This window comes from Micropterus dolomieu, linkage group LG16, assembly GCF_021292245.1.
Source record: "Micropterus dolomieu isolate WLL.071019.BEF.003 ecotype Adirondacks linkage group LG16, ASM2129224v1, whole genome shotgun sequence".
Taxonomy (NCBI): domain Eukaryota; kingdom Metazoa; phylum Chordata; class Actinopteri; order Centrarchiformes; family Centrarchidae; genus Micropterus; species Micropterus dolomieu.
The window spans coordinates 7,540,185-7,563,237 of NC_060165.1; the positions used below are offsets into that span (position 1 = coordinate 7,540,185).

At 43.8% G+C, this 23,053-nt stretch overlaps 1 protein-coding gene across 1 annotated transcript; it reads right to left on the reverse strand.

The window, feature by feature from the left end:
• On the reverse strand, positions 1-23,050 carry utp20 (UTP20 small subunit processome component; the record flags this gene model as incomplete). Its single annotated transcript, XM_046072646.1, has 58 exons — positions 1-620; positions 709-854; positions 1,049-1,175; positions 1,443-1,700; positions 1,804-1,875; positions 1,978-2,162; positions 2,250-2,382; positions 2,468-2,599; positions 2,790-2,972; positions 3,219-3,368; positions 3,480-3,590; positions 3,746-3,877; positions 4,165-4,335; positions 4,501-4,617; positions 4,754-4,901; positions 4,990-5,156; positions 5,811-5,978; positions 6,072-6,170; positions 6,455-6,611; positions 6,931-7,070; positions 7,155-7,474; positions 7,599-7,681; positions 7,860-7,999; positions 8,113-8,250; positions 8,341-8,481; positions 8,580-8,735; positions 8,845-8,997; positions 9,116-9,169; positions 9,797-9,940; positions 10,302-10,389; positions 11,059-11,203; positions 11,313-11,548; positions 11,693-11,772; positions 11,872-12,015; positions 12,265-12,473; positions 13,109-13,275; positions 14,177-14,302; positions 14,913-14,998; positions 15,249-15,339; positions 16,422-16,610; positions 16,691-16,946; positions 17,100-17,179; positions 17,441-17,517; positions 17,863-18,030; positions 18,127-18,189; positions 18,384-18,534; positions 18,806-18,911; positions 19,642-19,730; positions 20,228-20,386; positions 20,511-20,689; positions 20,801-20,878; positions 20,982-21,116; positions 21,233-21,385; positions 21,560-21,715; positions 22,148-22,285; positions 22,449-22,530; positions 22,690-22,878; positions 22,974-23,050. Coding segments are annotated over 58 exons (8,178 nt in total), but the record flags the coding sequence as incomplete, so codon positions are not given.
• Between the last annotated feature and the right edge of the window lie 3 nt (positions 23,051-23,053).

Below are 23,053 nucleotides of genomic sequence, written 5' to 3' on the forward strand. Positions count from 1 at the left end.
TGACAGATCTTTTTTTTAATTACAAAAACTTGTGCATTCACCTTTAAGTTCACGGGATATAAATCTGAGGACAATTCTACACTTTGCTCACAGCAGGGATAAGAAACAAAACAGTTCAGCTTTGACCAGCAATTCATATGAATTGAATAACATCCTGCTGTGTAACAGCTGCTACATGATGTCTCCTGTCTGATTCCTTTAACACACACACACAGGATGTTGGATACCTAACAGAAGAGCTGGATCAGGTTATTATCGATAGGTAGGAACATCTGTTTTCTGTCATTGATGACCCAATGGCATGTTTACCATCTCAATTGACATTTAAAATAGTTAGTCATTATGTAACACCATGAGAGACATGTGGAATCTGCAGCCAGGTAACCCACTCGACCCTTGGTCAATTGTCCAGCTTTCATTCCCACCTAGTGTCCTTGATAAACAGATGTAGCCACATACATGTCTCACTGCACCATGGCCAGGTCTTTGAGCGCATGGCTCCGGTGCTTCTTCGCTTTATATCCAGGCCGAAGGAACTCGATCTTCCTCTTCTTGGCTTCAATTTTGTTCTTGTGCTTCTTAAGTTTCTTCTTGGCTGCGATGTCTGGGTTAGCCACCGCCTGGCAGAACAGAGGAGATAGTTGATTGTAAGGAATGTAGTGGTCGGCTCTTGAGTTTTTGTGTGTGTGCTTTGGTGTTCCATCATACCTGCATGGCTCGGTGTCGCTTGCGTGCCGCTCGCCTCTGTGAAAACTCCTTCTGGACAGCGGAGAAGGCCAGAGAGAATTTCTCTAGCCCCACGTGTTTCTTCAGCAGCTCTATCAGCTCCTGTGCAAGGTTCTTCAGTGTGGGATCTGGACATAGAGGGTGGGGTTTAGAGGAATCCCTATCAACTTTTGTAGGAAGTCTGAGGTGTATTTCACAAATTTATTTTACCTTTATTTTACTAGAAAGTCCCATTGAGATCAAAACTCAACAAGAGAGACCTGGTCTAACACATGGTATGGTATGTTTTTTAGGCTTTTTAAGACGGGTTAAGAGCAGTTACCTTGGTCTGCATAGGTGCTGTCCAGTTCCCGGTACAGAGGAGTTATGATGGTGGTCAGATATGGGCCGAGTCGTTCCTTCCCCAAGTCCATGGCTATTGCTCCCAGGAACTTGAACACACATGTTCTCTGTGGGAGAGACGGGAGGGGAAGAAAATGATATTACAAGTTTGACAATGAAAAGACTGACTAACTAAATTGTGGACCTGGGAAACCATAATTATTACATCTGCTGGCAAATGTTGCTTACGTTATTACTTAAATTTATTCATTTTTAGTGTGACAAACACATTTTGGCACCCTGCCAAGGTTAGAGTTTTAAGGCTAGGTTTGTTTACAGCTATTGGAGGAAGTGCCTGCATAAAAAGACACTGCTGAACCAGTTTCTATGTGTACCTTCAGGGGAACTTTGGGAGTGTACGCTGCCTCTCTCTTGGCCATCAGTGACAGCTTCTTCATCAACCACAACAGGGAAGGACGCCGATCATCCTTGTCATCTTCCTCCTCTTCATCTTCCTCCTCGTCGTCACCTCCGTTCTCCCTCTGCTCCTCCTCCTCCCCCTCCTCCTTCGCTTCCTCCTGAGGGGAAGCGACGTCAGACTCAGGGGACACGAGGTAGATCACTTTGCCAACAAACAGCAGGTTCTTGATGACCTGCAGGGCAGGGGAGGAACATGTTTGTCAATCAAATCTCTCTCTCTTTATTTTTTTTAAAATTTAGTTTTGACTGAAATGTGTTTTGGTGAAGTTTGGGCACCTGCTCTCCTGACGCCGTGTCTAGGAACTTGGACTGCAGCTGGTTGCAGAAAGACAACGCCAACTCTCTCATCTAAATGTCATAAAACGGGCGGAATAAAAGGGAACATCTGTTTAATACAATGAGAATAAGATGCAGAACTTAGAGGCGAGAAAATGTTGTCCTCGGCCTCACCTTCTTGTCCAGGTTGCTGGTGATGAAGGCTGTGGCCGCCGACAGAGGTGAAGCGTCTCCTCCCTCTCCTCTCCACACAGCGACCAGCTGCTCCGCCTGATGGGCTGCAAACAGCTGACCAAAAAGCTGGGAGGCTGTCAGCCACACCCAACAGTGAGGGTACCGCAGGTGGGCTTCAATGTGACCTGCAGAAGTACATGTAAAAAATAAAATGAGTGTGTGTGTGTGTGTGTGTTTAAGTGGGAGAGAGGTGGTGTGTGTCGGTCCTTTACCCCAGATACGACTGAGTGTGTCATAAGGCTTGCTGAGCTCCAGCAGGCCGCAGTGTTTGCTCAGTTTGGTGAGGAGAGTCAGAAAACTGAACAACAGCCTGTCTGCTCCTTTCTCGTCCTGCTCCTCTTCGATCTAAAAGACAGACGGCGTTAAGATGCTTTCTTTTCCTCAGATTTCACACTTGTGGCTAAAGATTTTGTTGCGTGTATCGCCTCACATCTTCGAAGTTGTCAGGGTTTATCTCTTTCTCTAGCAGAGGCAGCAGGTCGTCCAGGCGACGGGCGAACATCTCGCCGTCCACCTCCACAAACAGGCCACAAATCTGAGCTCCGAGACGCCGCAGGCTGGTCTGGGAGGGTGGGGGAGGAAAGGTCAGAGGTTTAAATGAATCTTATTCAAGATTATTTTATTTGAAACATACGAAAGTCACCACAAGTACTTTAAAGCACACAACAATGAAACAAATATTACACAATACTAAGAACCTCATTCGAAAAACAATATTTGTGTAAAACTGTTGTGAGTGAGAGTTTATTTACCTTTTCTGCATTAAGCCAGGTGTTGACGAGGGAGTACAGTGTGTTCTGGTGGTTCAAGTCCAACTGGGCCAGAAGGGCCTTGATGGCCATGGCGGCCATTTTCTTACAGCGTGCGGAGTCATCGTTGACCACTACCAGGGCCAGCGGGGCAAAGAACAAGCCGCTGTGCTGCAACAGCAGGTTCTGAGTGGAAAAATTCAAACACAATCTAGAGTGACTATTATGCATAACCCTAGTTTGAGCTATGATAATGTAGCAAAGTCAAAAAATTTGTCAAATGTGATGGCTTTCTATGGCCAAGCTAGTGGTCAATATTGAGAGTTTTGCAACTGTTGGACTAGTGATTATGAATTACAGTCATATGAATGCATTCTGTTTTGGGGGTTTTTGTCCACTTGCTGTGCATGCAGAGAGAGGTAATTCACTGACCTGAGGGAAAGTCTGGAAGATGTAGGCCAGCATCTCCAGGACAGACTCCCTGCCTGTGTCGTGCTCGTAGCGCAGCTGGGCCACCACAAAATCCAGGTGCTCTCTCAGCTTCTTCCCCAGTGGGTAGTCCAGCAGGTATTTTAGATAGATCTGCAAAAACCAAAACAAAAAACACTTGCTGAGCACAAGACTTCTAAAACATTTCTGTTATTCAGTGTACAGCAGAGAGGAAAAACCTCCTTTGTTTTTATTCACGAGTACCTGTCGACAGTGGATTCTGATCATAGCGTTACTGCCAGTGACAGACAGCTTAGCCACTTTTTTCAACAGCTCCTCCATCTCTGGAACAACGAGCTTCCTGGACAGAATCGCCTGGAGGAGACAGATACACATGTAAACACACAAAGCTCAGAGGCAAGTTATGTTTCCTGAGAGGAGTTTCATGATTTAATGATATATTTACATTTTTCATGCACATGAAAATCACAGCACCACAAACGCTCAGCTCAACATTTTGACTGGTTTACCTTCAACAGGCCGAAGGCGGTGGCCTGGCGAGACTGGTCATAGATGTCCTCCTCAGCGTATCCCAGCAGCACCTGCAGTTGTGTCTCTGATACCTTGTTGCTTTTGACATTCTTCACCAGTATGGTGATGGCCTGAGAGATAAACCGATGGATTAAACATCACAAAATGACTGCAGCAGTTTTATCTTCAATTTTTTAAAATTGTTTATGGTTTATTCAATCCAGGGTGGCCCATCACATTTGCATGACTTTTCATAATTTAGTTTGGGCACTTCCACAACCTAAAAATGTAACTTCTTAAAAAAAAACAACATTTAATTGCTTGTATTTTCCTTTCAAAGTCTAATAATATGGGGGTGATGGTATCACCTGTCTGTCTTAAGGTGTGTGCATATAGCTGTATTTATTATTTGTGGTACCTTGAAGCAGTTCTGGACCAGGTTGTAGTTCTCCCCGCGGGCGGCTCCAGCCTTGGAGTAATCCTTAAGCAGGACAAAGAGCTGCTTGGTCAGCTGACCGGCATTCTGCTCCACTGCTGGCAGAGGGAATTTCAACAGCCAAGTAAACGCCACCAGAGCCTCTGTGATCACCTGGGAGGGAGGAGAGACAGAAGAGGAGGGTGAAGGTAGAGGAGATTGGAGGGAGAACAATTTATAATCTCCATTTGATTTGTTTGAGAGATCAAAATGGGTTTAATAAACCGATGCTCAAAGTTGGGGTGATGAAAGGTACCCATGTAAACAAAAGGCTAGTACCTTGACATGCATGGAGTTGAGGCAATCGAGCAGCAGCATAATGAAAGGATCCAGCATCTCCAGAGCCGAGGCCTCACACGATGTCACTTTGGATTTCTTCAGACTCAGGTGGAGCAGCTGAGAAAAAAGATGGACACACGCGATAAACACTTCAGAGACACTTCTGCATCAGATTCACTTTTTCAGATACACACACACATCGATTAAAATTCATTAGTGAATCCAAGCTTGTTGTGCATGTTTCAATATGCACCTTGAGGCCAGCGTCCACCAGGATGTGCATGTTGGTTCGACTGCTGACCGGAGCTTTCTGACCCCCTCTCTTAGGAGTTGGAGGTAGGAGCAGGCAGCTAGGAGGGGGCAGTCTGGGGTCTGGGGGAGGCTGAGCTGAAGCTTTCTCTCTACAAATACATACACACATATCATGCATGATAAATGGAAATAGCATCAAAGTGATTTACTTTGATGTGAGCTAGTGTGTGTTTGTACCGGTCTCTCTTTGTGAGCAGCGGCAGACTCTCGCTGATCAGGCCGTGGCACAGCAGTAAGATATCCTTGGAAGTCATGCCCTCGTTGACAAGCAGACCCAGGACCAGTCGCCGCAGCACAGCACCCACCCGGTTGCACACCTTCAGACTGGATGAAGTCTCCAGGATCTGAAAGGAGGGGAAGTGAATGAATTCAGAGTGAGGAGAACTGTCAAGTGTTACACTACAAATGATCTTTGTTATATTTACACCATGCAATTAGCAATGTTAGCAGCTGTCGACTACTACAAAAAATGGATTCAATAATATTGTTATAAATTATTTTAAAATATTTTATAATACAAATCTGTACTTCAAGGACTTTATATATTATTTGGTGAAGACAAGAGACATGTACATGAACATAGAAGCGTGGTGGTCTTCCAAGTAATGTTAGCTTGCCAGCTAAAATGCTTTGGCTTAAACAGATCTTACAAGAGTTTATACAGTGATTCTACAGCAGTGTGCAGTACATGCTGTATGTGGACGATTCCAATTACATGCACTGGCTGGTGTAGTTAGTTTAAATCAGTCAGCTTTAGCTAGGTATTAGCTGGCTGAAAAGAGAAGAGGAGGTGGGTGCTCAAGTTCCTCATCTTTTTCATTTTTTTATTTTATTTTACAAATGTAATGTGATCATTCTACTCCGGGTTAGTGTCTGTTGCTTTTCCCAAAACTACAGTATGTTGAATTAAGAGAACTGCCTTGGAACAATGTGAAAATATACATATTGGGTCTTGTATAGCTTTATTATTTTTCACATCAAATCAACCCTCCCTTCACCTCCTTCAGTGGCAATATGAACTTGGTGACGCTCTCCTTGCTGCAAAACTGGGCCAGCAACTGGTAGGAGTCCATGCTCTTGCTGTGTCGAGCCTCCATCAGCTTGGAGACAATCCCCTTCACCTCCTTCTCCTCAGCCACAGCCCCAAAGAGCTCGTTGTTGAAGATCTGACCAAAAGCGAAGAAGGAAGAGGGGCGAGTTTAATCAAAGCTTTAAACTGACTAATTGCTATTTGTGTTTGTGGTGTGAAATGTTCTTACGTCAATGAGCATGTTCATGCATGGGTCCAGGTCACCACTCTTCAGGGTTGGACTGAGGACAGACAGCAACTGGTATACTGTGAACGTCAGCACGTGGACCTGGATAGAGGAGTGCACAAACAAATACACATATTAGGATTTTCACAACAACCTTTTCTAAGTAAAAGATTGACTTTGTTAAGGATTTTTATTTGGTTTATACAATTAATTTACACAACACATTGTGTATTGTAATGAGTCAACAACATTTTATCATGATGCTTATGACAATAAATGATAATGTTTAATTACATGTGAGCCTGTATACACAAGCAAATATTTGTGTGTTCTTAACGGTGTCTTTGTGACTGTCTACAAGGATGTGTCCCTATGTGAGCTCCTACCTGGTAGCCCTTGACCAGGAGCCCCTGCATCTCTTTGAGCAGGTACTGCAGGTACCTGTAGCCTAAAGTCTCAATGATCTTCACCAGGGTTCCCCTCGCCACGTCACGGATCTCCTGGAAACGGTTCCTCAGCAGCACACACACCTTGATCAGGATCCTGAGAGACACACACAAATATTTACCAACAAAGAAGACACATCTCTAAAATGTTGATATTTTAAACAAACACTACACCAACAACTTAAGCCGTCCCATATTCATGATCTCAAACAAAGAATTTGTCTGTCTCTCTATATACAATACTCAGTATACAGTGTTCCTTCAGTGCTGTGGTGTACACAATAAGAACAGATACAATAAAATGTGTTTTTCTAAACAACATTTCTTTTTCTTCACCACAAATTTTGGAAACGCATCTACCAAGCAGTTTGTATGCATACACACAAACACACACACACATATCCACAGCAGCATACCCAGGCAGGTTGACCTCCATTATGTGTGGAGGCAGAGTCTGCATCACTTTGACCATGGCGAAGGCAATCGGAATCCTCACCACCTCATCTTCCTTCACATCTTTGGACTTCACTGACTTGTGCTCATCGTCACGCTTCACCTAAAAAACACATACACAAATATACTGCTGTTTAGAGTTTGTCAGAACAGATTAAGACTGTATGTGCATGTGTGCGCATTGTACCTTTGCAGTGAGACACTTGTGCAGACGAGGCAGCACGCTGTTATTAACAGTCTGGTGGATGGCGCTGATCAGAGACTCCAGCTCCTCTTTGCTCTGCGGCAGCCCGCTGGCCACTGCGGTGGGTTCAGGGACTGCAGGCCCCTTGGCTCCAGCGGTGGCTGCTTCCTTAGAGATGACATTGATAGTGGTCGTTTCCATGGGAACAGCTGATGGAGCAGTATTACCGTCTACCTCCATTGCCTCCTCATCATCATCACTTGCGTCTGATTCGTCGGCTGCAGCTTGCTCCTCATCATCTGCCTCGACCGCAACACTCACAGCTTGATAAAAGACAGCTTGATTTAGGATGCTTGATTTTTTTCAACTTGTGATTAAACACATTATGGCGAAAGAATGTTAAGAGGCACAATACCCAATAATCTTGAAATGTGGTTAGTCACTCACCCTCTCTGGCCTTGGCAGCCTCCATTTCTCTGCTGAGGGTCTGATGGTCAAAGTGGAAAGCCTCCAGGACTGTGACCAGCAAACTAGAGTTAGGAAGGTGCAACCGAAAAAAAAGAGAAGAAGGAGTCTCTTAGTACAGAGTTTACCAAAAGCTTCAACGAATCATGTTACAGTAAGTACATTCATTAAAATAAAAAGGTAATTAAAATGCAATGCTTACAGTTAAAACAAAGGGATTTAGAGTCACACAGACAACCTCACCTGACAGCCAGCTTCTGCTCAACCTGCGCTGTCTGCAGGATGTGGATAAAGTGTTTCAAGTAGTACAGGTACTTGGACCAGGTCAGCTTGCGGCACACCGCGCCCACAACCTCCACCGAAGCTGATATCATGTTCTCATGCTGCATTATGTGAGGAGAGGATGGGTCAGATGCACAGACAAATAAACAAGTTCTGAATCCTTTCTGAAACAAAACCCTTCAGATTCACGCAAGTTTGCGTGCGCACGAGTCACCTTGAGCATCTTTTCATCTAGCAGGGCGGTCATGGCGTACGGCATGATGTAATTCTGGAGAGAGCGAGGCGTCATCACCACCTGGCCCTCGGTCAGCTGCTTGGCCAGCTTCCTCAGGGCGCGACCCCGACGGTGGATCTAAACAGAAAAAATAATAATTATGTCAGTTTGTGGGGTTTCAGTGTTTATAAAAGGAGACAGAGTGAGTTTTCATGGGTTCTCGCTTACCTGGATGTGTTTCATGTGCTCAAAGAAGTCAGACTCAGGGTCATTGTAGTTGGTGAGCTGTACCAGATCTCTGAACTCTTTCTTGGAGGGAAAAGTCTTCACCAGGCAGGCCAGGACGCTGGTGTAGTCGTGCTGCACACTCTGGTAGAGTTAAGAGGGAGAATATAGGAAACATTTTTGGTTTGTGTTTAGCGGTTTCATTTTCAGTGCATTAGTTGTTAAAGCATGTGTGTTCCTACCTCTGTCTTGCTGCGAAGCCCCTTGTGTACAGCGTCCAGGATGGTGTGTTGTACGATGTCCTTGTAGAGCTGTTCTCCGGCACCGACTGCTGCCAGCTGGGTGATCACTGCAGATAGACACAAGGTGGCGTTGTCTGCTAGCGACATGTCACCAATCTGCATCAAAAGAGGGGGTGAGGGAGGGTGAAAGGATGGAAGAGTCCAACGGATAATGAAAAATCTTCTGTTACTGTAGTTAGTCTATTTGTATCATGCATCTGCTTACCTCATAGGTGTGGAAGCAGTTATGTATGACGGTGCCGATGTAGTCCAGGTCCAGAGTCGTCATGTCTTTGATTCGCCTGGTGGCGTCTTGGAAAGCCGTCAGACGCACGTCAAAGTAGATCTCATCCAAGTGTCGGCTGTCAAATGCGTTAAGCTGGAGAGGAAACAATGAGGGTTTTCTTACTGCTTGCAATATTGCGAACTAGGTTTTAAGTGTTGATAGGTGAAAGAGAACTGTCGGGACCTTGTGAATATAATAAAAAGGAACTTACCTTTGTAGCTAAATCCGTGATGTACGTGAGTGAAGGCTCCAGATCTGACAGAGTCTGAAAGCAGAGCAGCACACACCGATTAAGAGCGAGGAAGATTAAAAAAAAAAGAAAGAAAGTGGAATCATTTATTTACAAAGACAAACACATTTTAATAATTGAATTCAAATCTGGGCTTTATATCAACTGCATGCTCTAATTCTGCAACATTTCAGTCATCTATTAGTAATACTCAGTATAATTAAGAGTTTACTTTGTTTGTCCATATGTAAACATCATTTACTTTGAATTGCTGTGAATTGGCAGAGTCTATGAGCATACACTGCTTTTGTCCTGAATACTGTGCACCTTGTTGAGGTTATGTCATGGTCTGTGTTACCTTGATTTCCTTGTCAACATGCTACATAGTTTGGTTATTTGTATAAACTTAGATAAAATACAAAAACAGTCAAAATAACAGTGTGTCTTGGTTAAACCAGAGCAAAGGCTTACCGTAACGCCAACAGTGAGTAATGTACTAGAAATGCACACTGTATACGGGCTAGAAGCTACATATTATCACTCCGTTTACTGTATATGGATTCATACACTGATTACATGTCATGGATTAGGCTGCCACCATAGGTGAGTACAGTATTACAGTATACCTGTAAACATGATCATTTGTTAAGTGCTCTGCTGTACCTGGAAGACATTAGTGAGGGCCTGCTTGGGCAGCTTGTTGTGGATGACGGAGAAGAGTTTGCTGAGTGGCCGCAGGAAGGCGGAGGGCTGCACACACTGTCGCAGGAGATTCTGCACTGTGGCCAGGATGTCGATTTCTGTCTCCTGAAATAAACACACAGTGAGGTCCATTCGTGGGCAGCACGGAGATACAAACAAACAAGCAGGAACAACACATTTTTGAGCCTCCCAGGCACACGCATGCTTCTCTAGATTCTTGCAAATCCCCACCTCCTTCACTAGCATTGTAAGATAAAAAAAAAAAAAAACTTAATGTTAAACATTCATAACTTAAATCATTTGATTGGTGGAGATAGTTGGAGGTGGTATACACAGTCTTGGAGGCTTCTGCTGGAGGCAGAAAGCTCTTGACTTTTCATAAAATATTTGATTACTATGAATTCAATCTCATTTGAGTTCTCTGGACCATAACAGTTTTTAGACAATAAGAAGTTGTTGGTCTTACTTGAGGATTGTTGGCTTTCTGGAGGTACGGCAGCAACAGGCTGATGAGAACCGAGCTCTGCTCCTTGTCGCTCACAAACCGACTGACCCTGACAGAGGAAAAAGTCACATTCAGTGTATTTTATGAGACAAAGACAACTGCATACAGGTTATACCAAAAGGTTCAGAGTGTAAGTTAAGTAGCATCTAGTGGTGATGGTGGCGAATTGCAGAAAACACCTTCCTCACTGCTCACCCCTCCCTTTGCAAGCGTGAATGAGAAGCTACGGTGGCAGACATGCTCTGTTGGCTCTTGTGCTAAATAATAAGTGTGCTCCTCCAAAATTTCACTTCTTCTTTTTACTTCTATCTTCCGCATAAGAGGACCCACGGTGTATATATTTTGTAAAAGTGTTAAAACCTTTTTTTTTTTTTTCCTCATGTATGTTCTGGGGTATGAATGTGAGCATAAATGTATAAGCATGTAGAGTTTCTGTAGATTTTGGTCTGTAAATTATTAAAATTATTAAATAAATTTTTTACACTTGTTAAAAAAAAAAAATAAAAAGAGGACCCACAGTGTATATAGATAGAAATGGCTCATGGTAATAAAACCGGTTCATTATGTAAGGTCTTTATACACCACTGAAAACATACTTGTGTATATTATGTTGCATTTCTGTCAATAGATTGTCCTAAATATTGCACACTGAACATTTAAGAGAGAAAACAAGAAATGTGAACTCCACTGTATGTTCTAATCCAAATAAAACACTAACTTGGAGAGGATGTTGAGCTCTTTGGCAACCTGTGCCCTGAACTTCTTCTTCTTGAGTCTGTCGGTGTTGCGTACGACTCCGCTGAGGTACTGCAGCAGGGTGGATATGTGAGGCAGCAGCAGTCTGGAGCCCTGAGTTAATGAGTCTGAAGGAGGTACAACAACAGGCACATTTAACTTTGTCCAGCAGCAACAATTAGCCTGGCGTTGGAATTACAAGATATATGTAGAGAATTTGAAGGAAATGTACGACACCTGCTGTGACAAGAGCGCCCTCTTTAGGCTGCGGGAACACATTGCTGTTGACAGTCAGCTCCGTCTCAGTCTCTGAGGCAACAAAGTCTTCGCTGGTTGCTAGGGACTCAGCTATGTCCATTACCATAGCGATGGTCATTGGGGAAGTGTTCTTGGCTGAGAGGAGGGCGAAGACGTTGAGGAGGACATCGCACTCTGGATGGTTTTGCTTCTGCTTGGCCAAGAGGGGGAAGAATCTGAGACAGACAGAGGAAAGAATGTTTGTAATTCCTTTAACTCACTCTGGATTAAAACTACTATTAACTGGTGAAGATGTTTTGGTAGATAGACGAGCAATGTGACGGGAATAAGGCAGATGGAGGAGAGGGGCAGCCTCTGACCTGGCATTTTTGCACCACACATGGATGAGTTTCAGCAGAGGGGTGGGGGAGTAAGGGCTCTCTGTGGGGAGACGACACACCTGGACAAAAAAGAGATGTTAACTCCGAGGCCAACCAGAAATCTATGGACAAATATAATAACAAACCACATACGAACAAAGGTTGTTGGCAACATGTACCTGAGGCCAGACCACAGCCTGAAAAACAGCATCCAGCTCATCTGGACTGAAGCTGTAGGAGTCGAAGCCATCAAAGAAGTCCTGGATCCTCAGGATGCCAAGTCGCCTCAGGTTCTTCAGAGGACTGATGCAACCGGCACGCAGCTGCAGACAATAGGGGAAGAAGTCAACACTGAGTAATCAGGACACAGAGGTCATTTAGTGCTTAATGCAGGAGGAATACTTTAAATAACTGCTGTATCTGAACAGCTTCAACCAATAAATGTGGTACTGATGCTCTCAAGTTGTCTTGATAATTTATACTGCATAAGAAATAATTCAGGAATCTGATCATTATAAATCTGTTGAAGAAATAAACATTGAAATTATCTTATCAGTCCCTGTCCTGATTACCTGGGGCCTGTTGCCCAGGACGGTGGACACTGAGGCGGTGACACACAGCAGGATCTGCAGCACCTTGGGGAGGTAGATGTGGATGAGGTGGCCCAGTTTCTGGATCACCACATTGATGATGTTCAGCAGGCTATGCTGGCGGCCCAGCGGCAGGACGGCACCCACGTCAGTCTCAGCTACTGCTTTCTCCACTGCTGCCAGGCAGGAACCTGAAGACATAGACACAATTATACTGTTAAAATGCTGGGTTTCTTTTTTGTTTTTGTTTTTTTTTTTTACATCTAAGGGTCAGGGTTAGGTTCGGGAGAGACTTGGAAGAAACAACTAAAATCAAGTCAATACACTTGTAGAAATAAAGACAAATAACCATCACGGGTTTTTGCTTATTTTGTTTTAAAATATGAAAATTATTGTGATGTTGATGACTATGATCAGGCAAAACCTCCCATTATTAAAAAATTGACATCCAGATACTAGGCGTTTTCCAGAATATATTACTGCAATAATTAATTATGAAATACAAATGTTGTTAATCACCTTTTACTGTGGATCAGCTACACAATGAAGACCCAATTCAAAAAGAAGGTCCAGAAAAAACAGCTTTTAAGTTCACACAATAAACCAGAGAGTGGGTATACCAGTTAGAGGAACTTTGAAATTCTTCTGAAACATAATTTTAGTTACGCACATTTTCAGTCTTAATCATCCACCCAAATAAAAAACTGACTGAATGAAATTTATATTGATTAGGGTTGAAACTGTTCCTGTAGCTTCTTATGCCAGGTGTTTATTTCTGTGGAAGAAAAACAAAGCTTTCATTTTCTACCATAGACGTGTGTCCTACCTTGGCTGTGATGGCAGACGGGCTCCAGCAGCAGGTCGATGAAAATCCCCAGCTCCTCAGTCTGGCAACCTGCCAGGAAACGCAGAATAATGGAGGACCGGGTGGTGGCACTCGCCTTGCCCTGAAACTTACTGCCTGCTTTACTGCGCAGGCGACCAAACAGGATCCTGTGTTATAAACAGCAAAAACAGAGCGAGTGACTGACAGGTCAACTGAAAGTCTGTGAATCATTTTTTACTGAGAAAACAGAATAATTAGAAACATTTTCAAAATGGCCTGCTGTTATTTTTTTAAAATACAAAACAGACACAAAAATCGGAGGTTGTGGGCAATTAATTAAAAACCAGATAGTAAACCACATAATTAGAAGCACTCTAATTGTTTCAATCATTTATGTATGGACATCTGGACCATTTCTGATGCTTTTGAAAGGAGCACAAAATGTTTGCACCAGGCGGCAGAGGGAAAGGCTGATTTCATCCAAACCTGGTATGCAAAAAGTCAACAATGGAGGTGTAGGAGACAGACTGGGGACAGAGCACATTCCTCTTTTTTTTTTTTTTAAAGCCTGCTGCTTTCCAGAAGAGGAAATGTAGTTGAACTATGAACTGTCTTATAAGCTAATGTGTAACCCACGGGTAATGTTTTATAGTTCAATAAAAAAATTTAATAAAACCGCAATCAGCAAAGTGGTTCTCAGACAGTTCAAGAAATATGCTTCCAGGAGATGTTAGCTTAGCTTAGTACAAACTGAAAAAGGGAAACAGCTAGCCTGACTGTAAGTTAAACAACAACATAATTTAGATACGTTGCTAGGCTAATTTCTTTAACTTTGGATAGAGCTAGGCTAGCTGTTACGCTAACCTAACCAGCAGCGGTCTGGCACATAAACCTCATTTTTTGTGTGGATTTAACAAATGGATAGTGGATTTTTGTTAACTTTGGACAAAGCCAGTCTTATGCTAAGCTAAGACATGGCAGGAATCAATGTTCTAGTCAAAGAAACATTACATACTCTGCAAGCAACACACACATAGACACACACACACACACACACACACACAATACCTCATGAGCAGTGGGATGAGTGTGGCTCTGTGTGTCAAATCAACCACTCCTGTCTCCTCAGAAATGTTGAAATGGACAATCTCCTCTTTGAAGTGTTTGTCATCGAGTAGCCTCTCAAGATTCTCCCTGAACACACACACACACACACACATCAATATCCTACTCGCAGGGCGGACAATCAAACTTGTGTTAAAGAAAGTCCTTATTGCCCATAATGTAAATTGTAATGCAGCTATACGTACTGTATATAAAAAAAACAATTTAATAACCACTTTCAACTGATTGTTAAAGGCCATGTTGTATATCTAAATATATGGTTTGATGAACAGCATACGAAGACAAATAAAAATGCAGAAAGGAACAAATCTGAATCACAGGGTCTGTTCACTGCTGTCTTGAAACCAGGTCAGTGTTACAGCCTGATCATGAACAAAGAGCCACACACAAGCATCAGTAATGCAAAACGTCCTCGGAAATACACATCTGTCTGCAGGAAGGCTGGAGGTACAGTAAACGGATAGTATGATAACAGAAAACACAGAGAGTGATGTCAGGCAGAAGTGGAAGTTAACATTCCTTCGCCTGTAATCATAGAGGGCGGAGGACGAGAGCTCCGATTCCTATCAAAGATGCTCACAATGACCCCATTGAGGAAAAGAAACAATGGGAGATTGTTTCAAGAGAAATATTACAGTACATTTGTTTCCCTGTCCATCTATTAAGGTAGTTTTCTTACTTGTATGGTACTATGTTGGGGTCTTTGTATGAGAGAACACATTCCAGTGCCACTCGCTGAATCTGCTGGTCCTGATGGCAGAGCAGCTGAAAACGCAGAAACAGATCATGCTGGTTCGATGCCTTTGAAAACACTTAACCTTGATTGATATATATATATCATTCCCTTTATGCATTGCTGAAGAGTGTCCACATATATTCAAACATCATGTTATTCACAGTGTAATTGTGATATTCAGGGGAAACCACACAGACGTGTTCCAGCATCAAGGAGCTCTGACGTTGCTAATGTTTTAAGACAAGGTGTGTTTTAAGACAAGAGAGGTTTTAGGATTACCTGGTTATAGAGATCACTGAGGCTGCTCTCCAAGTACAGAGAGCGAGGGTTGGTGAATTTGGCGAATACCTTCAGATGGGTAATCAGCTGTCTGTAAGAAAAAAGACAATTCCCCACAGGGTTCAATTACACTTCCAGACTATAAACCAGCAGTACAGGTACACTGATCATAAAGAAACAACCAAACCTACTGCAACGTATCTGTAAAGATCATAAGGACCACAGCTATCAAACCTAAATAGATTTTTGGGACTGTCTGTAACGACAGTATCAAGAACCACCAATGTACCAAAAGCTGGCATCAAAAGTCTGGTCATAATCTTGTTTACTTTCTTTGACCAGATCGGTTTTGATTTTAATTCAAAATGTTGCCAATTTCAGACTACGATAATTATTGAGGCAAAGCTCTTGAACGACTTCTTCTGATTAGGCAAGCTATTTTTTAGGGTACATTTTTGCCTCTTATTGGGTAGGACAGTGAATAGAATGAGGAAAGAGGAAGAAAGATAGGGGGCGAGATGCAACAAAGGGCCGCAGGCTGGATTTGAATCCGGGCTGCTGCAGTAAGGACTCATAGCCTTGTACGTGGGGCGAGTGCTCTACCGACTAAACACACCCTGTTAGAAACATTTTTGAGAAGTTCGGCTTCTTCTATTAAATTAAAAAAAGGTTTTGTAGAAAAACCATGTTTATATATCTTAAAGTAAGGTATCAAAAGAAGTATTGCTTTTGCATCGGTTCCAAAACCCAGATATTGTGTCAGTATTAAAGTAGTATTCAACATTTCAAAGATTTCCAGCCCAGAAAAGGTTCCGTTTCTGTTGACTTATTAAAAATGAAAATTTTTTGCCTTAAATTTTTTAACAGGACAGTAATGTGGGAGACAGATAGGAGATGACATGAAGCAAAGGATCATGGGTTGGATGAGCTAACCGGCGCCCCCGCTTTATTTATTTTGATGTAACAATACAATTACCTTTATAAAAACAGGATACCTGACTAACAATGCATGAATGGGGGGGTAAAAAGACTGCTTTACTCATGCCAAACTTGACCCCATTTTTATATATATATATATATATATTTAATATATATAATTTTGTCCAACAGTCATTAATGATGACAATCGCAGCGAAGATGCAAACAACATTTAGTCTGATCCTGATATCTTACTTTGCAGCAGCCCTCCTTGGAAGTGCCTTTCTCTGTTGTTTGCCTCCCTCCTCCACCTCCTGCTCCTCTCCCTCTCCCTCCTCCTCCTCCTCCTGCACAGCCATCCCAGACTCCTCTAGGGCAGCATCGGTTCTCTTCCGCAAGTCCTGAGTAGGCGCCACCAGCAGGTCGGCGGGGTAAAACTCATTCCTGATGACAAAACCAACAAAATGTTGGAAAATTATCAATCAGGCGAATGTTTTGTCCAAAATATCCCTAAAAACACTAACCTGATGAATCTGAGCAGCAGAGGGCTCAGCTCCCGGCTGCGTGGTTCCACTCTGTCGGGAAACTGGGCCATGGAGCGCCACAGCAGGCTGCGGAAGTTGGGGAAGTCTGTCCTCTCGTTGGGGTCAGAGGTCAACTTCAGCTGCTCTAGGAACAGCACCCCTATGTCCCCACTTTCAATGACGTCACAGCCAGGCTCGTCCTGCAGACCCGACTCCTCCTCTTCATCGCCCTCGTCATTCTGCTGCAACTCTTTTTCTATGACACGCAGACAGGAAGAGCTACGTTTCCGACATGTCCTATGCATGTTCCCCCTCACACTTCAGTACATTTTAAAAAAAGCAATCAAGTCCAACGTGTTGATGTTTTAGCATAAGCACCAAAGCTCTGGGTCCCAGCAGGTAGCCTTACCAGCCAGCCCTGCCACCATCTCCAGATGTTCATGGAAGACCCTCCAGAAGTCCTTGTTGTCCATCCCTCTGGCATGGCTCCTGTGAGGAGGAAAGAGACTCATTTATGCTAAATGTATTCAGCGGACACTTACACACAATATGTTGAATATTTGAAACACTTATTCAGGCATTCCTCATTTAAAATCAATGTTTTAAATGTAGACAATCCATGGTACTGCACATATTTAGAAATGATCACCTTTATATAAAGAGGGCACTGCTGACAAAGGGTAAGTGACTCAATGAATCAATATATTCACTTCAGCAAAATTGAGTTTGGCGGGATTCTTTTACACTCACACAACAAGTTCGATGACTGCGTCCCACAGTGGCCTGAAATTGACGAACAGCATTGCGATGAGGTAACGCAGAGGCACCTGAAGGAAAACGAGTAGAAGCAGGATGGGTTTATGTTAAACAGCTCTACCGTTTGTCCACCACTGAAACACGTCTCCTGTTACATCTAGATGGGGAGGGAGTGAGGGTCTTTACTTATTTTGCTTTTGCTAACAGTGTGTGGCATGAAAAGTGAATTGTAAAATCCAGAACTCTCAGAACTTGGCAAAATATAATTGAATCAACACATTCAAAGCTGTGCTGCAGATGTGGGCTTACATTAAACAACATATCAGAAATCACGTCACAAGAATAAAACATCACGGTGTTGCCTGTTTTTCCCAAACGATGGATAAAAACAATAGCCTGGAGTGCTTCCTCTGTACCTGCTGGAAGGTGGCGGGTGGCCCCTGTGGCAGACTGCGCTGCACCAGGTCGTGTCTCAGCTTCCGGAGGTGCAGCAACTTGTCTCTGTAGTCCTGCACTGAAGCCGGCACCAGCTCGGCCTGCAGGCAGACTGCGAACACCGGCTGCACCTCCACGTTCTCCTCGCCCTGGACAGAGGGCCACACAAAGAAGTGTAAAAATTGTGTCTCTATAACAAACTACAATTGATCGGGTTCAGTGAGAATCGGGATGGAGGGTTGTACCTCAGCCTGTGGAGGGAGCTCTGCCTCAAACTGAGAGAGAATCCTCAGAGTCAGCAGGCGGATCTGAGACAGAAAACAACAAATTGGTGAAACTGGTCCACCACTTGATTTGATCACAATTTGATTAAATGTCTTCTTATCACTTAAAACTGCTTGCTGAAAGCAATACTTACAAACGTCAACTCTATGTTTAGGCAATCTTTTGTAAATAATGAGGAATCTCGAGAAAGTCCCCGCCGCTGCAACTGCACACATACCTTGGAGATGTTGGAGGAAAGGTTGGCGTGCAGAATCTGGAAGAGCTCCAGCAGCGCACTGTGGCATAGGTGCTCTGAAACGCCGCTGAGTGAGAGGCGGGTGTAGTACAGGTCTCCTAGCAGCAGGGCGGACAGGTCTGTGGGAAACTTCCTGTAACCATAACGTATACGAAAGACGTTAAACCATTTACAGGAAGTGAGACAGGTGTTTACTTTTTGAGAATAAAAAAAGGAGACTTCTTTAAAAAAAAAATTTTTAATTTTTAAAAAATGTTTTTTACTACATGAGCGATAGGTGTGTTTTTCATAACAGTAAGTTGATACTGTCTCTAAATTTATGTTCTGTTCTATATATTTATATTAAGTGTAACAGTGACACCTGTAAAAACACACACAGATACACAAACACACACAGTACGTACCGTAGAATTGAGTTGATCTTGTTCACGGGGAGCAGTGACAGAAGCTGGGCGGAGCCGTCCAGAGCGAGGAGGCAGCTCAGGGCCTGTCTGGCTACAAACAGACCAGCTGGAGGATGGAGAAGTGGTGACGGGACTGTTGTTAAAAACTGTTGTTGACCACAGACAATTTAAACAGTTTTTAACTTGCTAATTTACACTCCTGTCTACATCAGTGGAGCTGAGGTGGAGCAGGTGAACAGTTTCAGGTTGATCCTGACTGGAAACATGAAAAACTGGCATGGGATGTGCACGGCCCAGGACCAGAGGGCTCTGCAGCGGGTGATTGAAACTGCTCAGAAGATCATTGGTACCCATCTCCTGAGCATCAGTGATGTTGGTGAGCTGAGGTGCCTGTGCAGAGCCCAAAGGATACTAAAAGACAGTACCCACCGCAGCCACAGCCTGTTCACCCTGCTGCCTTCTGGGAAGAGATATAGAAGTTTCTGCTGCCACACCACCAAACCGCAGAGCAGCTTCTTCTCCCAGTTTTAAATTCATCCTCAGCACTGCACCATGTAAAATACTTTATTTCTGTGTATAATTTCTTAGTTTTTTATATGTCATTTGCTGTGTAGCAATTAAGGGAACTACAATCTGCATCTCATCTTAAAACCCATGTTGTGATATGACAATAAACGTGCCTTATACCTTGTATTAAGACTACTCATTCAACAACAAACTACTCATTCCAACCCTAATAAATCACAACAGTTTTATTTGCTCTGAACATGCTTCTGACGCTTTTCACACTGAACATTTTTTTAAAAAAGAAAGGAAGAAAACAAGAAATTACAAACCTTTCCCCAGTTTCTCTGTCTCAATCTCACAAAGGAGGTGGTTTAAGTAAGCAGTCACAGCAGGAACAACGCTAGCAGGAGCAATAGGCCTGAAACAATGACCACAACAGATAAGTATAATACATAACGCATCATTCGGACATTTCAGCAATACATGCACGCGACTCGGTGTGTGAGGAAGCGAATCACCTTTTCACAGTGACAGTCAAGGCTCCTGCTATGGCCTAAGTGCAATATGAGATTGTTGCTCTCAGACTTTCCATATCAAAATTGTAATAAATCTTATTCGTTCCTATTTTGTTAACACTGTTAACAAATTTAATGAGGAAAACGCTTTTCAGGTTAAGAATGATGAGAAGAAGAAACACTCTAAACTAATGCAATTTTGCAATAAAACAAATGTGATCCGATTTTTAAAAATCCCCTAAGACATATCACTTTCACAAAGACGATATCAACTTCCCTGCATCTTCTTCTTCCTTGTATGGAATACAGCTCTCAACAAAGAAACTCTGTGACCAGTAGAAGCACAGGGGGCAGTAACAGTGCATGCATTATGTCTGTCGAGTGTGTGTGTGTGCGTTACCTGAGGTGTGGCAGAAGCACCAGGGCAGCCCAAGGCAGTGACAAGTCAGTGATCGAGTGGTTCTGCTCCTCAGGAAATGTGATCAGCGACAGCACCAGCTCTGGGACTGCAGGCTGCTCTGATGTTGTGCTGCCGGCCTCATTACTGCTAAAGACTCTGCTGGAGGAGAAAAACACATTTAACTCCTGGAAAATAACAGTCAGTTTAAAACACAGCAGAGGGTCCAGGTGAACTTCAGGCATCAGATAACAAATTGGTGAAAATAAATACTGTAGTATCTCACCCCGTGGTTTGTCCAGTGAAGAGCAGTGGGTAGGTTTCAAAGGCCATGGAGCCGTCTGTTGGGGGCGGGGCTTTGGCGAGGATCAGACTGACCAGCACATCCAGGCCACAGTGGCGAGACAGGGGATCGCCGCGGCCGAACAACCCAGCGGTGAAGCGCAACAGGGTGGGGAGGAAGAGCTGGAGGAGAGGGAGGGAGAGAAGGGTTAGTGTCAGGGTGTCGTGGAGAGAAAAGAGACCGAACCAGAAACTGAGGAAAATACTGGGTGCATCCCTCAAATCGTGACTCACCTGTTCAAACTGTTCCATGGTGAACATCTCCTTGGTGAACTCGAGTATCAGATCATGCCCCATTGCGCTGCCAAACACCTTGCGAAGAAAACAGAGAGTCAGAAGAGGGGCACGTGTGTTTTTGGTCGCATCAAACAAATTCGATTCTAACTAAACTTTCTTGTTTAACACAAACACACACCTTTTGGACCGTCTCCTGGATGAGTGCTTTGGGCAGGGTGATGTTCTCCCCGAGGAGCAGAGAGGAGGTGATCTGAAGGAGCAGACGGGAACACGTAGCTGACAAAGACGAGCTCTGAATCAGCCGCAACACCGTCTGCAGACACGAGAAAAACGAAAAGAGGATGAAAACGGAAAAAAGACATACCATTTAACGGGGAAATGAGGCTTTCCTACATAACTAAATCTCACAGATCAGCGTTCTGCTCTTACCTGGCAGACAGCCTCTGGCTTGGTGATCTTGGCTCCATCCCTGTGGGACACCAGGGTGTGGAGAATGAACAGGAGCCTCTCCAGCTGCTCTGTTGCCTGGCTCGCCTCTTCTCCTTTCGCCTCCATGATACCCAGGACCTCCTCCACGCTGACCTGTACATGGGGACACAGCCCCATCAGACACAAGGCAAAGGAAGTAAAAAGGACTGACTGTCATGATCTACCATGCCAGTTAGATTTAACTTTCTGGGAAGGTTTTTTTTTTTTGAGTGTTCTGAGTCAAAGTAAAGCACAGGTCGGACATCTTGCTGCGTGCATCTAGCTCACCTGTAAGGACTCCCACAAAACCAGGAAGTGTTCTGTGTCAACGTGAGTGGCTGCAGCCTGGGCCATGTGATCCAGAGCGTCCCTGACAGTGTCCCATGGCAGAGAGACTCCTGGGCTGGTTGAGGGTCCGAGCTTACGCAAAGCTACGGGGAGAGCCTGGAGAGATGGGTGAAGAGGAGCAGAAAATTCAAGACTACTGGTGTCTATAATTACAAGGTTTAACCTTTTCTCAGTAACAGACTGCTGAATCCCATGAAATCATACCTCGGTTACGCCTGAAGCCCACTAGATGATTTAACTGATTTTAAAAATGTGGTATACCACAGACATGACGACAGATTTAACTGACTTTTAATCATGAGCACGCACACAAACAAAAAAAAGAATAAAGGAAGACCTCATGGCTAAGAAGAGAAATGCAGTTGGCGACGGTCAGCTCGCTCTCGATGGTTATTGCGAGTTTCTGCTCAGTATTCTGTCGCTTTCACGCTACAGAAAATAATCCATATCTCCCAACACTTCTCTTTGTGTTAAATGAAAACTGTCGGGTGATTCTGCAGAGCACCCTACGTTTGAAAAGAAGCTCACATTTGCAGCGCAGGAGTGAAACATGTTTCGGACTCCTTTGCACATTTCGAACAGCAGCTGACCCGTTCCCTCCGCCTTGTCGGGGTGCTGCTGCAGATCTGAGAACACATGACTCAGCAGGGCATCAAGATCTGGAACCTGTGTGACACAATGAGACATCGTTTTATCACTGAAAACACTGAAACACAAAAATTTACAGTGTAACTACTAAATGTGCTATAACGCTCGATTAAACTGTAAGGCATAAGAAACGAAGGTAAAAGCTAATGTTTGACATCTGCCTGCATTGCAAATTACTCACCTTTCTCATCAAAAAAGAGAAGCTCTCTGCTGCAAACTTGCGGATGTGCTCTTTCTTGTGTGCCAACAGTGTGCTGTATAAACTGTGGGGTGAAAAGAGGTATTGATTTCCACCCACATGCGATGTGCACTCTTCATCTCAATAATATGTAAGTGCTACATTAAGGAAAGAATATCATTCACCATGTTGGAAAACAGATTGACCTGAAAAGCATCCACAGAGACTCCATCCTATTTCTCACCTGTAGATGTTGGTCATGTCCTTCACCATGAGCCTCCACAGGTACTTGTAGAGGTAGGAGAGGCAGGTGAAAGCCCACTCCAGGACCTCTGTATCCTTGGTGTCCAGCAGCGAGGTGATCAGAATAAAGAAGTCCGGGAAGTGGGGGTAGAAATCAGTCTGCAGGTCTCTGGCCAGCTGCACCACCAGGCTGGCGGAAGAGGGAGAAGAGAGGAGAGACACATGTCAGCTAGTTCATCATCTATTGATTCAAGCATTTTTTAAACACACAAAACAACAACTTACTCCAGCAGTGGCTGGTAGGCCAGACTGTCCTTGACAGTCAGGTGTGTCTTCAGACTCTCCACTATGGAATTCTGATGGAA